The sequence below is a fragment of the Solanum tuberosum genome, unplaced genomic scaffold (genome assembly GCF_000226075.1).
Source record: "Solanum tuberosum cultivar DM 1-3 516 R44 unplaced genomic scaffold, SolTub_3.0 scf00173, whole genome shotgun sequence".
Lineage (NCBI taxonomy): Eukaryota > Viridiplantae > Streptophyta > Magnoliopsida > Solanales > Solanaceae > Solanum > Solanum tuberosum.
Window position 1 is genome coordinate 910,992 of NW_006239104.1, and position 18,825 is coordinate 929,816.

At 32.5% G+C, this 18,825-nt stretch overlaps 2 protein-coding genes across 6 annotated transcripts in view; one reads left to right on the forward strand and one right to left on the reverse strand.

Moving 5' to 3' along the window:
* LOC102582663 (phosphatidylinositol N-acetylglucosaminyltransferase subunit P-like) overlaps window positions 1-3,256 on the forward strand; it is a 40,227-nt gene extending 36,971 nt beyond the window's left edge. For 4 of the 5 annotated variants that reach the window (XM_006354565.2, XM_015311951.1, XM_006354566.2 and 1 more), the window contains 2 exons: window positions 2,632-2,750; window positions 2,933-3,244. In XM_006354565.2, coding sequence (XP_006354627.1) covers window positions 2,632-2,750; window positions 2,933-3,054 — 241 coding nt within the window. In that variant the 3' untranslated portion in view covers window positions 3,055-3,244. Of the gene's footprint in view, window positions 1-551; window positions 1,435-1,974; window positions 2,048-2,631; window positions 2,751-2,932 lie in introns of those variants that run through there. The other variant, XM_015311952.1, reaches the window with a different exon arrangement.
* Window positions 3,257-3,383: 127 nt separating this feature from the next.
* On the reverse strand, window positions 3,384-11,312 carry LOC102584195 (dynamin-related protein 1E). The gene is made up of 15 exons (XM_006354570.2): window positions 10,959-11,312; window positions 10,433-10,496; window positions 7,952-8,059; window positions 7,438-7,539; window positions 7,071-7,121; window positions 6,925-6,986; window positions 5,951-6,041; window positions 5,748-5,812; window positions 5,374-5,568; window positions 5,175-5,294; window positions 5,019-5,089; window positions 4,420-4,645; window positions 4,284-4,334; window positions 3,812-4,189; window positions 3,384-3,734 (listed from the first exon to the last, which is right to left on the reverse strand). The coding sequence occupies exons 1-15, from the start codon at window positions 11,088-11,090 to the stop codon at window positions 3,606-3,608; spliced, it is 1,845 nt and encodes a 614-aa protein (XP_006354632.1). The 5' UTR covers window positions 11,091-11,312; the 3' UTR covers window positions 3,384-3,605.
* Window positions 11,313-18,825: the final 7,513 nt, after the last annotated feature.

Here is an 18,825-nt window from a genome sequence, read left to right on the forward strand (position 1 = left end):
GCTAAAAGGGCCCAACGGCTCTATAACGTTCAACATTTAAAAATAAAATAAATTAAATTAAATTAAATTGACCGTTGAACCGGACCGGAACCGGTTCTTACCGAACCGGATCAACCGGATCAAAATTCGGGTTCCGTTTCATTACCGGTTCCGGTACCTATAAGACCGGTTCCTTACCGGTTCAACCGGTACCGGACTTACCGGTACGGGAACCGGACCGGACCGGACAAAAATCGGTCAGTTTGCCAGCCTTAGCAGGAATTGAAACAAAACAAATTTTAAGGTACTCTCGGCCGTTCATTATTGTTCCCAAATTACTAGTAATTAAAATTGATGAAACTTAATTAGTATATTTTGGCCCTTTCCTCTCGATTTTACCTAATATAATTATTTTACTATGTTGACAAATTAATTAGGTAAATAATTGTTTTAATACAGAGATTTACATGCGTGTTCATGATAGAAAATTCATAATTTCCTTCTTTTTCAATTTCAGTAAGTGAGATGTCTACAAATTGGTTAGTAGCTCAAGGAACTTGGTGAGTAGTTTTTCTCTGTGGATTAATTCATATATGTCTATCTAATTGCATTTCCAAATTATAATCTGAATTGGGTTTATCGAATTTGATTGCAACTGTATTTTATTTTGTATTTGTTTCGTCCCTATTTATTTCTGGGATTACTTGAGACCGAGCTGAAATATAGAAAAAATGGATGGATTCCTTCTAAATTTGCAATGGTGCAACGGGAACTTTTGAATCACGGGTCCATCTCCGTTTGACTCACGTACTTAGCTTAGGTTATATCTCAATGCCAGATTGAATGTCATGCTGCAGTTTGGAGATTGAAAAAGGGAACACCAAATGGTTTATGGTTTATGGTTTATTATTACATTTTTTTAATCTTACAATAGTTCAATTGTATTAATAGTGAATAGAAGGAAATGTTAGTAAGTAGTTCAATTGTAGCACAGTTTGATCTTCTGTGGATGGAAACTCTAAATAAAGATGAGTTCCTGGTTTCTAGCTCGTCCATTACATAATTTCAAGGGAACTAATGATCCTCATTGTTTATATTCTGTGAGTTGCTTGGTGGGTCTTTTCTGGAAATGGCTTAATTCTAGAAGCAATTACCGTGCACTAACATCTCTGTTTTGGGCGTTTTGGCAATTGTTGGGACATGTATAATTATTATTCAGAGTGACGCTTTGGCCCTTTTGAGATATCGTGATGCTGGAAGATAAAGGTTGGGAAGATCCTCGTTCCGTTAATAGCCCTAAGAGGATTTTGAGTTTTTCCAAGAATAGGAAGGCTACTGTGTTCTTTCCAGACCCAGACGACAGAGATTCAAGATTTGGTGTTTCTGGAGATCAAGGACCCAAGACTTCTGAAGTTTATGGATTTGTTGGCTCCATTACTATTGTTGTTGCTACAGGTCTAGCCATCCTCATCTTTAAGAAGCTTGGTTTGTTACTTAGAACAAATCCCTATGTTTGAATATTCAGTGTTTTCTTCTGATATTATAGTTTTGCAGTACAGTTGAATTGTTAGTACTATTATGTGATGCAATTATCTTTCTTGGAAAATGGTAATGCTCATCATGGCACGAAAGTTACTTATTCTTATCTTTTGGTTCGAATCCTTTGCCTTCCTGGAAATGCTTGTGCCCAAGCATCACCAGTACGGCAGTATCGGGATATAGGGCAGAGTATGTTAGATTGATTTTTCTTGGGAGTTGAAATGACAAGGCTGTTGGAATCTCTGGATATATTACTCTGCAAATATTGAAAACAGATGCAAATACTAATTTTTGTTTTGTCTGCAAGATGTTGTCTGTTGTAAAGTATTGAGCTCTCATATTTTGTATGTTCTGCTTTGCTTTAACCTAATTCCACTGGTATTCCAGTGGTCACAACATTCATTTGATATCATGCATACGGAAGTCTGATTGATTTCTATTATTTTTGATGAGCAGTTCTTTTTCTGGTGTGGGCATATCTTCTCGAACATTGGTTGCATTCTTTGGGTATTGTTTACTATCCAAGCAGGTAAGCAAGATGTACTTGCAGTCTTGTGTCATCTTTACATCTTGTCTCTAAAAAGATCCCTTTTTAAATTAGGAGATATTATGAATTTCATGGTATCATAGTTTCAAATTTACTTGGCTGGTTTGTCTGACACCAGAGCCAGAAGCTGGCTAGTGTATTCCAGCTAATTAGGTTGAGCTTAGTTTATTCCAATTTCTGGATCCATAATGACATTTGGTTGTTTTGAAAAAAACATCTTCAAAAGATAATGCACAAAATTATAATTGATAAGCGCTTTAGTTGCATTTCAGAAATTGATATATATTGGTCCTTCATTTCAGAAATTACAAGTGCATGAAAGCAACTTAAAGCTATGTTGCTCGGACTCTTCATAATTGTCATCGGGTGCTTGTCGGACCCTTCAACATTTTTGAGAGTCCGACATTGGTGCGGCAACATTTTTGAAGAGTCCGAGCAACTTAGACTTAAAGCATTTGCAGAATGCTCGAGATGAAAAGAATTTTCTTGGCAGAACTTAGCTGGTCGCTTACTAATTGTCACAAGATATATTTAACATCCTGTTAAATTGTTCTTCGTTTAATCAGGTACTGGGCATTAGCTGCGCCCGCTTATGCGATGATGACCATAGCACTAGCTGTAGGATTTTACATTGTTCTCAACTTCTTGGCTACCCCTCCTCCAACTTCTTTCAGCATGATATATGGTAATTGTTACTTGATTTTCTGGCAATGACAGTAGAAAGGATTTTCCTAGCGTTCCTATCTTCACTCTTGATGCATGCAATACCCAAATTTAACATTGTTTGTTGAGAACATATTGTGAGTAATTGTTTTTACATAATCATTGGATTGAGCTCGTAATGTTTTCTTTCTATCTATTCTGCAGATGAATTCACAAGAGAACCTTTGCGCAACGTGCCTTCAACAGACAATGATGAGCAACCTATAGAGCCTATATCTGATATTCGGATTGATCAAATAAATGACCTTATGTTCAATCCAAGATGAGAAATAATTTTACTGTGCAGTTATTTTGCTTGGGTAGATTGTATCAGTTTCATTTATCAGTGTATCTCTTTGATTCACCCAATTCAGGTACTTGACATTAAATGTAATTTAGATGTGGCTTTTTTCACAATCGTTCATTTGCTTTCCTCTGTGTAGTACCGAAAAACTAATATACTGGTTAGCAAGGGTATATTACTGTTAGAGAAAAAGATCAAATTAGCAAGTTCATAATGGTTCTAGTATTTGAGTGTTTCTCTTTGCTCATTGGTTTTAGAATAAGTACGCCATATTTCTACATCATGAAGTAATATTTTCTTTATCCAAGTCCATAAGCGGTAAAAGGGATACAAAAATGGAGCAGACTGAATGTGGTATTAACTCAGTTCACAAATACATAATAAAGCAACAATTCATCCAAACCAAATACCATGACAATACAATCAAAGAATTTAGGATGTTAAAATGTTCGAACAAGCAGCGATATTGATTCACCCAAGTCGTGAATTTGTTGTACCGTAGAAGAAAGGCGTCTCTTAAAAGTGCAATTTATCTCATCGTACCCACGCTACAGAATCAATCTCATCTCTTGCTTTCTTGTACAGTTCAAGCCTCTTGGCACATTGCATTCTTCTCTCCATCAATGCAGGATCTTCATCTAACAATTCTGAAAGTGCCTTGCCCTGAGAAATATAAAGAACTGTCAGCACTTGTACCATCAAAAAAAACTGATAATTCGGGATTAACATTGAGATAGTACCTCTTTCTTCCCAATCTGAGTGTAGAAGTAGTTCAACAAAGATTGTTTGGCCTCCTTAACTTGACAATAAACCACTGCTTTGGGGAGTGTGTTCCTCAATGTATCAGACACCATATTTACATATGATGATACATTTGAACCTATCCGACGAAAGTGACCCTCTCCATACCGGTCTACGGCAGCAGCAGCTTCTGGCTTTCCCCCCTTGGGGGTTTCCATCTCCTGAGGTAGTTTTCTGAAGAAATCCACTGTCAAGTAAGAAGATTCCATGTCCACTAATCTGACTACCGTCTTTCTACCTTCATCCCGGAATTTTTCCAAGGCTTCATTAGAAGCTGCAGCTATTGTAGATTGCAAACTAGGAAACCGCTTCAATTCCTGCTCCACCAATATATTTAGAAATAATCAGAAAAGGGAGAAGAGGTTATTGTAGCTAAAAATAAAATACAACATAGCTGCCCGGCACCATTACCTGACATTCTCCAATAGATTTCCTCACTAGTTCCTTCAACACAAAGTGAACCTGATATGTAGTTTCACATAAACTTAGAGTTGATAGGAAGCATTAACTATTTGACCACCCTGATAAATTTTGAAAAATTACTTACAGCATCAACAGAGGCTTCAGCTGGGCCTCTAAAATAATTTAAGGCCCCTTCAATTAGACGTCTATAACCTTGCTCAGGTGCTATCAAGTGAGGCTGGTAACCATCTGCCTCTGAAACAACTTTCCTCACATTTTGTACAGAGAGATATCGGTCAAACGGGAGTTTTCTCAAAGCAGCAGGTAGTTGGTTGTCAAAAACTCCATAAATTCGATCACCACCAGGTCGACTGATTAACAAAAAGAGATAAATACATGTTATATATAGTCTAGGTGCCTTAAATCAGTACAAGCATTTACAGACAAGATAGACGAGTGTCACATGTCTACTGAAATGTGTTGCCAATTCCTTGAGTTTAATGGGTACATCCTTTTTTTTTTTACAAGTTCTCATGAGTGAAGTTTCTTCAAATTCTGTGTGTTTTATGGGTACTAGTCACATTTGGTGGTCTCTTTTCAGCCTATGCCAAATCCCTCCTTGTATTTCAAGTTCCATTGTGCTTTATGGTTTTCCACTATGGTTCTTTTGGATTTTTTGAAGTGCTTACGATAATGAAAGTTAGATTTGGAAAATTAAGGGAAAAAAGAAAACAATCCACTTACCCTCCATCTAGATGCTCCTTAAATATCTTATCAAAAGCACGGCAAAGTTCCAAAATAGTATACAGTTGAGCCTGAAATAGACCAGTTCAGTTACTAAGATAAAGGAAAATCTCTCGATCAACAGTAGCAACGATAGATATAGAAGTCGAAGCTTACGCCTGCATCAACAGCAATAGGCCTTCCAAGGTGGTCCAGTTCCGATTCAAGTTCATCTATGCTTTTATTGATAAGTGATGTGATACTTGGTATTCTTGCCTTAATAAATTGTTCCAAGTGCTGAAATGGAAACAATCTGAATATGAACTCTGCTCAACTTATTTAGGAACTCCTTACATGAAAAGAACTACTAGTATACCTTTGACAGCAGTTTTGCAAGGTACTCCGAACCCATTTTACTAGCCAGATGCCCATAATCCGGACTGGTATCAAAATATTCACGCTCCTTTCTTCTTGCATAAATCATGTCTACATTTTTATTGATGTCAGCTTGTGAGCGATTCACAATACCAACCCAGGGATGTTGCAAACGATAAGCTCTTCCTTCAAGAACCTTAAATTCAAGGAAAAATAATCAATTACTAGTACAACAAGCTGTGCTGCCAAATTATAGTATACAACAAGGACTCAGAGAGAGAGATTCGGATATGCTTATCCAATATTTATGAATCAATTAATGTAGATATTAACCAAAATAAGTTCACAGGTAATATAACAAATAATAAAACTCACATCTAGAGCATTAGTGCCTTTGTCCATCAAATCTAGCTTGGTCAACACTCCAAATGTCCGTTCACCTACATGGGTAGCAATGTGACACTTCATAAATGATGATGACAAACATTAAACATTCTCCCAAAATATGGACACTCTTTGACAAGTACTCAAGCTACTGGACTCAGAGTCCCCAAACTGTTAATATCACAAGATTATACCTGTAGGGTCCACTTCTCTTGCAAGTTTTATTGCGTCAGAGGTGGCGATATCCTGATTGGCAGGAGAAACAGCTAGAATGATGCAGTTTGGCTGCATGAGAGGAAAGAGATCAGATGAAGAGAAGACACAAACCGAGCACAACTCAAGTATGGGAAATAAACGCAATAACTAGCAAACAATGTGAAAGTAAAGGCAACCTATTTTTCACACTGATGAATATTAGTAGCAAGCCAACCATGCATGGAGATAAATGGAAAAACTACCAAATAATGTGAAAGTAAAGACTTGTCCTAGTTTAATTCAGGTGGATTTTCTTGAACTGACAGCAACAGAAAACCCAGCAAGGGAATATTGTGCTCATCAGCTCAGTCATCAATTCACTCGACCAATATAAGAATAGTTGTTCTTTGGCATTATGTTCCACACTAACTGAATATTGTTCGGAGATCCAGTAAAGGGAACGGCAGACTTTAGGTGATTGATATTCAGAACAATTTCTCTGACTGCAAGAGGTATATAAAAAAAGTTTGCAGTTACTCATTATTTAGTTTCTCACAACATGTAGCATTCTGTTATTTTCTTCAAATGCACTATTCAGACTGAATTACCAGATGTTAAGGAGGAATGTTTAGTATATTATCAAAACAAGAGTATTTGTCCCACATTATTTTGTGGGGTTTTATCTACAAGAACAAGGTAAACTTCCAAGTTAAATTTTGTGAGGGCTGTAGTCATTTTGTAAATGTATATATGAAATTTTGAAACTCCTAAATCCTAACTAGTTAAATCTCCAAGCATTTCCACTCATTTAAGGGACTAATACCTACATCACATATAGATGGAAAGTTATATGCACCATTTGTGGTTTAGTCTCTCTCTATGAGCAATATCTCAATATCAATAAATATCTCCACTCTTTTTACCACAGAAAGAAAAATGAGCATATCAGAAAGTTAAATTAGTATCTCATTACCTTCCCAACATATGTTCGCACCATGTTCTCAATGTCTTCGACTATAGTCTCAGACTGCCCCTCTGCAGTGATGAGTTGTTGCATTGAAAACAGGTTTGATAAGACTTAAAAATAATGCAAATAATGAAAGGACGTATAGAGCGTACCAACAGCCACTTTTGTTAGACCAGGTAAATCAATCAGTGTTAAGTTGACCACTGCCAAGAAAAAACACATGGTATGGAGTTAGCATGATGAAGAGAGAATGATATGCTCTTTAGAACAGTCACCACTAAAAGGAACAAGAGAAAAGACCATCCTTTCTCAGCAATAAATCAAAACGTTTATGATGAAATACAAAAACATCAAGCCCATCTTCGATGAAATTTAGAAAAGCAGACATGTATGTGATATAACTAACTACAGAAACTAAAACTATTAAAAAAAACCTACTGATGCAATGTAGAGTAAGATTACTTTTTGGGACCATAAATGAATTCTTAAGCACATATAAAGAATTCATGGACATCATACCCTTTGGAGAGTATATGCTCAGGTGGATCGGAACAGGAGAAATCTGTTTAGTTTTCCCTGTGATTCGATCAGTTTCATCTGCAATCTCCTTGCGGACCGTGCCTGTTAAAAAAAATAATAAAGAAAACACATTTTGTCGAATCAGAATCTACAATCTAGTACTGATAAGTAAAACTGTTGATAACATGTGCTTGAGGGCACACATACATGTCACTTCACAAGCACACACACATTTAGAGAGAGAGAGAGAGAGAAGAGTGAATGAAAAAACTAATACAACTAAAATTTAATAGTCCGTCTCCATAACCACCGATCTATTAAGTTACTGTATATGGCGACTCTTCTATGCACAAGTAATCATGCTTCTCATTTACCTCACTTAAAAGCAAATATGTTTCGTAGCTACTTTAATAGTCATTAATTGTCATGAAATAGTAAAGAGTTTAGATAAATTCTGAAAGGGCTAAAGTAATGCCCCAAAAGAAGAAGAAAGAATGGAGGTAAACTGAAATACCAAAATCTGTGAACCGTCTTCTCGGCATATGACCAAACTCTGCATATTCCTGCTGTCCGTCATCAGTCTTATGAAGCTGCAACACCAATGGTCTCCTTGTGACGATTCCTGAATGGATACCACAAACGATTTCACTCAGCCAATGTAATTCACATAATCTATATCATATTAAAAGCAGGAAACCCTTAACAAGTTAAACAATGGGGATCTTAGTAAGGACAATTGGTTGGCTATCTAAATTTTCACCTTGTTGCGGAGGGTTCAATTCCCCACCTTGTGATCCCTCCCCTATTTCTCCTTCCTAACCCCTATGTAATATAAAATTTAATAAAAGTTTAATGTTATGAAGACTTGCCACCATTTCTAATGTTACTCCCGCAAGAGTTGCCACAACTTATGGTCATTTGGTTTATCTTAGTGCAAATGGGGTTATTATCATCATCTTGCAGATTCCAAAATTCCAAAATATATCACGCATGCACTTAGCTGCTTCTAGCAAATACTCTTATCTCTTCTTTTTCTTGGTTAGCTGCTTTTAGTACTACGAACCAACAGATCGCCAGAATCTTGAATGAGAGGTTATTTATAAATCATCTATTATACCTTGCTAGTGTTCAATCAAGTATTGTTTACATCTAATCTGATTTGAATCATGTCTGGCATACTCACATGTTTAGTTGCTTTGACCGACTTTACAATAAAAGCTATGACTGTTTATCGGTTGGTCCAGCTCAGTTATGAATGTTATCGGTTATTGGCCTGTAAACATGCTAAGCTGATATTCGAACCACTAAGAAATCGATTGTCAATTTATTGGTTAGCAGTCTTTACGTCTTGGTTATTCGAAGTGAGGCAGTGACTTTTCTTTATAAATTTATTATGATATTTTTTCTTGGAAATGTTTACTAGATAGACGCATTGATCAAGAAAAAAAAAAGGTGTTGTGAGTTGATGAGTTAAGAAGGAGAAATGGTCTTCACGAAAGAATCAAAAGCCTTTTGTCGATTTTCAGTTGAATTTGATAGATCTTAATGGGTTATTGGTAAAACCGTTAATCGAACCAATAGGCCAAAAGAATAAAATTCTAAAATGATTTACAAACCGTGAGACCGATATCAATAAACCATTACTTTTTTTTTTGTTCAGCTTATCGGTTAAATTAAATTTACATATGCCTACTAATAGCAAATATGTCGTAGAAGGTTGAAAGGAGAAGCAATTGTTATTTATTGGTTGGATCAGAACTTGATTTACCCATAGAAATTTGTTTCAATGAACAAATCCTATAAGATAGAGCTAATTATTATTCTAGAGGCTTACGTACAAGCTATGGTGATCCCATTTAGCAATTGCTTGCTTCTTGTCGTGTATTTGATAAGCTAAAATATTTGAGTTATTTGGTAATGGTAACATACACATGCTAGCCTAGAAGCTAATACATAGACAATCTGATACCATTGTGAACATTTCGATTGTGAGTTGTGGCATATTGGTTACAGACTATTGGTAAGGGGTTCATATGTCGCACAACCTTTATTTGTCCCATCGTTTTTCCGGGTATGGTATCTTCCTTTTTATCTTTATCAACATTTATTTTGGGGTTGCACCACATTGATACAGATCTGAGTATTACTATTATCTTTATTCTTCCTAATTTTATTTTTACTATTTCATTTTATTACATATCATCCGATATTTTAAAAAGAATAACTGTAGCAGATAGTTTGTTCATTGCTGGACAACTATATAGAAAAAAGAGTATTAATCTATTTGCCTCTATATGAAGCCAGGTCATTTTTGCATACCTTAGACTGAATGATCTAACTCAATTGATCCTGCGCACCTTTCAAAATATGACGGGGTACTGCCAACACTTTGACAATTTAGACTTTTTGTGTGTGTGACACTGCTTAGTATTTCTTATTTATTAGATATTGATTGTTGATTTCAAAAATTACATTATTTTCAAGTTTGAAGCATCTATTCTTGCTAATTTAGTAAGGAGAAGATCATTTAATCACGGGTTTTTTGGGAGATATGTTTTATGACTTTATCTCAATAAATCAAGTTAATTTTATAACCACAGTGTTGACAAAGGTGATGGCCACAAAATCAAAATAAGTATAAAGAACCACATGGATCTAACTAAATTTTGATCATTCATCTTAGTGGATTCAAACAATATCCAAATATATTGACCTCAACAAACAAGTCATTATACAACGATTTGCGTTGATTACTCACAAAAGCTTGCACTTTATTCTCCTTTTTGTATAATTATTACTCAATTTTAATAATATTGATATTATTTTACATAACCATATATTACATCACTCAACATACACGTGCACGTAAGGAGAAACTAGTTGTGTAAAATGTAATAGAAGTTCTAGCAATCCACCGCTTTAGTACACTTAGGATGATCTAAGGAATGACAGAGAAAAAAAGTATGATAAAGATAAATTAATCAAAGGAGCTCACCTGATCCACGAGGAAGAAAATCTCGGCCTACTATGCTTTCCAACACAGATGACTTTCCAGAACTCTGAATTAATGCAAGCAAGGAGCAAAAACTGTATTAGCCCATTAACATGAATGACAGACGTAAAACTCAAAATTCCATCTTTTCACTAATCAACACAAAACCATATTAAATAATCTCATTTCCTCTGAATACACAACGAAATTAGCTACAAAAATTACTCAAAACAACAATCAATAGCAGAGGTAAAAATAACCAAAATTCCACCTTTACAGTACTTAAAAATCTGAATCAGCACAAACCCATATGCAGCCATCAATAGCAGTAGGGGGGAAAAGATCAAGATTCCTCATTTTAACAAGTTAAAATCAAAATCCAACACAAACCCATATAGAAAAGCCTCATTTCCACCATCAATAACATGGATCTACTAATTACCCAACTCCCCAAGTTAAATCCTAGTTCCAGTAAAACCCATCGGGGAAAAAAAATTCAAGAAACCGAATAAGATAATGGATCACCAACCTGACCACCGACAACGGCAACTGAAGGAAGAGCATCCCATAGAGAAGAAAATGCATTATCTCCACCACCATAATCACCAAGAGCTGTACAAGCTCTCTGAATCCGATTCACCAAACCAATTAAACTCTCCATAGTAGAAATCTCGTCTTCTCCCAAACTAAAAACAATAAAATCTTAAAACCCCAGATCTATATTTATTACAAGAGAAAAAAGATCGGTAATTAAGCAATCACGATTTGGACTTGAAAGTGGAACTGTGTTGTTTACAGAGATACGAAAGGAGAGAGATAGAGAAAAGGGTCTTTGAAATTGGACTTGGTTTTCAATTTTATTGAAAGAAAAGTAAATGTAGGGCTTGCGATATATGCGCGTTATTGTCTCTTTGATTTATGTATGGCTAATACGACTTGTACCTTTCCATTTTTATCTTTTTATAACGTTTGGAAATTTTGAAATTTGAATATTTGTGGGTCACCTTGCTCTAAGTTTATATCAACTAAGAAAGTGTCTTTTTTTTTGTGTGTGTTAAAGATTTTCAAATCAAAAGTTTGTGTATTGGGGTTTTAAAATGCACCTAGAGAGATGTATTCGAGTTTGAATTTGCATATTCAAACGCTGGTTTCATCTCATAATTTCAAATTACGAGATGAAATTGCATTATGAGATTTTATTAATAAATCGAGCGAAGTTAAAAGTTAACAATCACGTCGTTTCCAAATTATTATTTTTTAAATAAGTCGACATTTTTGAAATGGTACAAATACAAGTAGTAGCCCATCAAACTTAAGAATATTGTTAACAAAGTAAAATGGTCCATGGACAAGTATGACAACACAGAAGAAAAGCAAATATTATAGTAGTTGATGAGTAATTTTGAAGCTTTTTCTACCAAAGACATAAAGGAAATTCTCATTTTGTCCTAATATTAAATGTTTGTTTACAAATTTGTGGTACAGAATATGGACGGCCATTATTATTACATAATAAAACTTTTAAAAAAATATTACTGTATTATTTTTGTTTTATACATAATCCTGGAAAATCCCAGAAGCACAAATACTTGTGAATCAAATTCTTCTATAAAAATGAAAGAATACATTTGCAACTTGGTCAGGAATTTGAATGGGTACTAGTACTTCTTTGATTTAGTGAACTTAATTTGTTACCTTTTCAAGTGGTACTAGTATTATTCTTTGATAATTTTGTTGCCATCTGGGTTCTAATTCATTAAAATCTAATTTTAACACACGAAAAAAGGTGGTTTATCAGTGGTTTTAAAGAGAAAAAAAGCATAGAAAAAAATGGTAAGTTACACACACTTCTTTTCAAATTTATGCACAATGTATTAAAATTTAAAATGTCTAACATACATGATTTTAGTGCTATAATTATCAAATTGCAGCTTAAAATTTAACTTCGGCATATAATATACAACCATGTCAATATTGATCCAACTAATCAATGTAGAAAATTTTACACAAATCTCATAGTGTTGTTAAGAGCTAATTACATCATATATCTACTCTTTTTCAAATTACAAATATCTCTTAAATTTAGTGGAATCCGGATACATTCCAAAATATCTCAATATATAGTGTCCCGATTTTGGATGCATCCCTCAAAGTCTCAATACATCGCATCTCAGTTTCAGATACATCACTCAACGTCCTGATACATTGTGTAAAGTGATGTATCCAAGAATAGGAGAGAGTAGAGGTTTTTGTAATTTTTTCAAAATGGTAGGAAATTTTAGAGAATATGGTAAAATAAGTTGTATATTTAAATAATTTTTTCATCAAATTATAGAATTGGGCTAACTAAGCTGATCTATTTACACATTGGGCTAAATCTCCCGATCTGCTAATGTTCAAATTGGGCCTTTAGTGGGCATTGGGCTCGTATCTCTTCTGGAGCATGCCCTACACTAGTGGGCCACTATCTTATTATTTAGAGACCATTACTCTTTACACTTTATAGCTAGCTAAACAATATGTCCCATTCACCAATGAACACAAAAAGGGCAACGTTAGAGGTGTCAAATGGGCAGATTGGACTGAATTGAATTTGGATGGGTCAAACGAGGATCAATAATGCTAATCAAGAAATTACACACATGATCTGTATAAAAATTGTGTGAGCTTCAGACATTGACGTTAGACAAGCCTTAGACAAATTTTTCGTGAGAAAAGCACCTTTGATGGGTGCCTTAAGATGTTTTTCAAGAATCTCACCCTGCACCAAGATCTAAAGAAAAATTTAATACTTTTATAACGAGCGGTCAAATATGTAATTTTCCCTTTTAAAAAAAATGAATCCGCAAAATAATAAACTAATAAGAACGACATTTCATAGTGGAAAATAGAGGTGCGTGCTTTGAAATAGATGGGCCAGCCCAAGCACTGGTTGGGATCTCTCAGGCCCACTTGGATCTCAAACTTCAAATTTCAGTTTTACTTCAGTCTAGCCCTATTTTCATTTTCCAAGCCTTTTTTTAAAAAAAAAAATAGTAGTAAAAAAAAAATGTCATGATAATTCCACACCAAGAAAATTAGGAAATTTTAAAACATAGCCAATTAAAGATAGATTCAAAACTATCAATTCATATCCGAGAAAGATTAATTACATGCAAAATGTACGACCCTCGAATAAATTTTGACTCCAACATTATTTTCAAGGCATTACAATTTTTTTGAAATTTATAATTTGTTACTATTATAAAACGTCGACAATTAGAAAAACACCATCATTTTAAATATGCACAAATAAGGAAATAGAATATATGTGTTTAGGCTGTTTAAGTCAAAATTTTATCCCTAATAATTAGGCCCTAATTATGTTGTGATGGAGAGGGACTAGTTACCAACTCTAATAGTATAATCCATGTTGTTGGCACTTTAATCAGCTGCTTTCATTAATCAGAAAGATGAACTATTCTTGTATTTTGTGTTTAGGACAAGTAGTTAATTTTGACTATTTAAAAAGACATATATGAATATAATTACTGGTATATAATTAAGCAGAACTTTTTGACAAAACATTACAGTGTACGATTTTATATAGGGTCAAGTTGAAGGCAAATCACAACAAATAAAGACAATAAAAACAACAAAAAGGAAGTAACGATCGTACGATATCATATATAATGTTTTGGTGAAATTTCTCGTGAGTTGAATAGTGAGTACCAACTACTTTTCTGTCTCAAATTATTTGTCGTATTTTTCTTTTATCCACTTTTGAAAAAATATTAATTGGGAGGATTTTTTAAAACTATTTTACCATTTATTAATATTTTAAGATATAATCACCCTTTATTAACTATTAAGTCGTTTGTAATTTCAGGAACAATGTACTAAAGATAAAATGAAAAAAAAAATTCTTAACTTTTACAATGATAATTAATTTGAAATAAATATTTTTTAAAATTACGACAAATAATTTGAGATAGTGAAAGTAATATCATGAATGCATGAACGAGAAACATATATGATGCAATTCTCTACTATACACCTAAATTATAAATGTGTGGATTTTATGACACCCTAAACTTAATTTTTTCATAGTATTTACCCCTTTACTAATTATCTAATAAATAAAATAAGCTAATACTCAACATATACAAATACACTCTTTTTCAAAACTAATTTTTAAACATATGCAAATACACGCTTATTTTATTTATCAAGTAATTAGTGAGCAGTATAGTTTAAATATGTCATTATTAATTTCATCATAATGATTATAGGTGTTTGCTAGGTCAGGCAATACTCAGAGTGAAGAGTCATTTATGATGAAGCAAATGCAATTTCAGCTGCACATGCCAAATAAATGCCTACTGTACCTCATGTTATGTGGTACTTCAATTTTCATATAGTTAGCATTTATATATGTGCCTTATATTTCAATATAAAATATAAAAAATAGTATAATAAATCACTTCTATATCCAATTATGGACTATATATTATAAAAATATATTTATTTTGTTATCATGTACGAGAAAAGGTTTCCAATATTATGGACTTGAGCGGAAGAGTTCACCCAAATCCTCTTGGTAAAAAAACACAAAATTAGAGATTAATTCAGTAATTTAACGAATACAAAATTTATCTTGAGATTTCAAATTCGAATTTTAGGTATGACTCTACTATTTTATTTTCTAATTCCTCAATAAATTTTTTTGACTTCACTAGTGATTAGAATATTTCAAGTTATAATCACATGTGTAGAACGACATTCAAAATCAAGCCTAAAGTAAAATAGCACATGTAATCATGACATTACATCAAATGTGGGTAACAATTTTGGGTAACTCTATTGAGAAGGATATAACATTACCATTAATTTTACATACATGCATGAAAGTGTTAGTAAGTACATAGCTTCAATTTTTTGAAAGTATGGAAAGGGGGCTATAAAAGATTTTTTTGATGTTTATTGGCATGTCCATAAAAAGAGTGTGACATGGTTTATATGGGTGAAGTACTTGTTGATGTTAATTAAGAAAGTTGGCTTTGATTGATTTAAGTTATAGGCTATGGTCATTATTTTAATTAGTCATGTAAACATCAATCGGCTATGATTAATTAGCATGTTTGGTCAATTTTTTGGAAAGTTAATAATGTTTATTTTAGAAAGCTAAGATGTTTGATCAAATTTTTATGTTAATTTTTTTTACTTCTGTTTCAAATTATCTATCGTGATTTTTAAAATTAATTATCTCAAATTATTTGTTATTTTAAAAGTTCAAGACAATTATTCCGCCATCATTTAATAGTAATTGAGAGAGGGAAGATAGTATAAATATGTGTAAAATTAGTTTGGTTGTTAAATGGTTAATTATTCACTTAATTTCATATATCCACATGTCTCACTTTCGTTTAAAATAAGATAAAATACTCTCCAACATACTCCCTCTGTCCCTAATTACTTGTCCATTTTTTGAATTGACACACTTATTAAGAAATCAATTAATGACATAGTGAGTTTACCATTTTACCCCTATTAATTATGAAGTGGATGAAAAGTTTTGCATTTTTCAAAGTAATTAGTCATTTAATTGAGGGTATAATAGGTAAAAAAAATTGTCCTTTCTTGATTTGTCAAAATGGACAAATAATTAGGAACAACTATAAAAAGAAAAGTGGACAAGTAATTAGGAATAGAGGGAGTACTTTCTTTTCTTTAAAAGCGTGCTTAATAAATAATGCCGTTGTTGAACAAGAAACAACTTCCAACTAATTGTGATTCCGTCATATTTATATTGGATTATCTCTTCCAAAAAAGTTTATCATAATGAATTCGATTTAAATACATATATATGTATAATAATAAGAATTAAGAGAGAATTAATGATCAAACTAATATTATATAATATTATGAATGTACAAACACCTCTTATAATAGTATGAGTGTATAAACACTTTCAGAAGAGGTACAAGAAGTTTAACACAATAAGGTAAGTGTTTGGTATAATACTATGAATGTATAAATACCTCTTATAATTTTATATAATATTTGTATACTGGGTATATAATATTGTATCTTGAATTTTTAAACCTTGATACAAAACAATTTTTTTTTGAAGTTTTACGTAATGTTATAAAATCAAGTATACTGTTGTATATCAAAAAAATTAACGCTTCTATGAAAATATAATGGCTATGCGGCAAAAAATTTAGAACTTAACTATGTAGATGCAATATAATTTGTGGACTATATAACTTTTGTGAAATTATTCCATTATTAAATAATTACCAAAATTCACCTACGATTATTAATTAAGGCAGATTAAATAGATGTACTTATATTTTATCTTTCAAAATAACTTATATATATTTATTTATTTATTTTATGTGTTGTCAATATTTATAACATAAATTCTATTTTTATTCGCGATGAATTCAAATTTAGATTGTGACACAGTTATTTTTTTCTTATTCATAAATTACTCAATTTTTTCTATAATTGAATGGAGAGACTATTTATCCAGCGCTATGGTAGTTAGGGATGTCAATGGTGTGGTGCGGGGTGGGGACAATGCGGGTTGAGCTTAACCCGTAATTTTTTTAATCCGTCCCGCATAATAATTTTTTTTATTTTCAATCTGCCCCACGTTGCCCCGCATAATTTTTTAAATATATTTTTTTTCTAGTTAAGTTTGATACAAAAAAATATAATTCATAAAAATAAATTCAGTTTTTCATTAAATTGTATTAATTTAATAGGATAGTGACTTAAAAAATTATTTTTTTGAGGTTGGGAAACATGTAAGAAATTATATTATTTTTTATTGAACCATTTGCGTTTACTATCTTGAATATTTTAGTAGCTTCAAAGAAATTATCTTAACAAATAATGTTCTATCGCTCTTATAACATGTAAAAAGTTAAAATTAAATTTAAACCCATATAAAATCGCATATATCCGCAATCCACCCCGCCCTACATTAATTTTAAAAAACCTCACTTCAACCCGCCCTGCAAACCACCCCACAACCTTAAATCCGTTCCATCCCATATAGCCTTAAACTCACTCCGCCCTATATCCACCCCGTCCCATTACCCTAATGGTAGTGATTGAAAAGACAGAGTTGATATAATGTAATTGTTGACTTAATGTGAAACCATAGTTGGGGCAAAAAGACAAAGAAATCACAATTTCTAATGTCAACTCCCAAACACCAATTACCTTCTTTCAAAAGTTACATCAAAATAGTAAGAGGTCCCCTACCATTTTCGACATGTAGTGCTCCATTAAAATAATCAAATAGTAAATAAATTAGATTTGTACTTAAAAACTGAACACTTGGATTATTGCAAATGTCAGTTTTGTTTGTGAGCACTAAAAAGTTAATTACAATTAATAACCCAAGGTCAAAATGAGCGGTCTGTGTTTGTTCACCAAAAAAATGCAAGATACATCATCATACATTAGACCTAAAAAGGAACTTGGCGTTGTAATAATATATTTAACCACAAAAAGGAGTAGATTATATTGAAATTATTTCTTATTTACTATTTAATTTGATTTGGCATATTAAGAATAACTTTGATTTTTAATCATACGTATTTATGTGTTAATTAACTTTTGTATTGTTAATATCATAAATTGCAATGTATTAGTTATATATCCTATATATAATAGCTTAATAAGGTTTATAGATAATGCATATACTGGTTATAATACATAAGCTAAAAAATCTATTAAAGAAAGGATTAATAATACCATAACTAATATATGTATTATTTTCTATAATACATCCTACCAAATTAGAATGTCAAATTACTCACGTAAAAGAAATTTAGATCAAAATGAATTAGACTTATGAGAGGAGCTAAATAATGGATCGTAGTCTGATTTACATCTTTCTATGTTTTAAAAACCTTTTTATTTCTTTTCTTATAATGTATTTAAGTATCTGATAAAACATATTTTTTTTATGTGGTTATCTATAATATATTAAGGATGTGTTTGATGTAAAAAAAAAATCCTGTAATTTTTTTAGTACTCATTTTTAAGCATGATTTTCAGACCTAATTGTGTGCACCGCAAAACGGAACTTGCATTGTCGCACTTCATAAAGGATTAAAGCTATATAGCCCATGAACTTAATTTCTGCCCCAATTGAAAGTTTTATTACTCGTAATACATAGACTCTAATGAAATCATTCATTGCAACTTATTATTGAGAAGATTTTTTCTCTTATAAAAGATAATTACAATTTAGTCCCTTTGAATGATTTAATACATATATAATAATAGCCTATATATATATACCTATATAAATAGCAAATATAATTAATGTGCGTTATAAATTTCAACCAAATTATGATATTTGATCGAATGATACATATGGATAAGTTTCCCTT

Coding starts and splice junctions, on each gene's coding strand:
- LOC102584195 (XM_006354570.2), bottom strand. CDS start 11,090: ATGGAGAGTTTAATTGGTTTGGTGAATCGGATTCAGAGAGCTTGTACA. Junction 4,335..4,419: donor CTGAAGCCTCTGTTGATGCT/GTAAGTAATTTT, acceptor ACTACATATCAG/GTTCACTTTGTGTTGAAGGA. Junction 4,190..4,283: donor AATCTATTGGAGAATGTCAG/GTAATGGTGCCG, acceptor TTGGTGGAGCAG/GAATTGAAGCGGTTTCCTAG.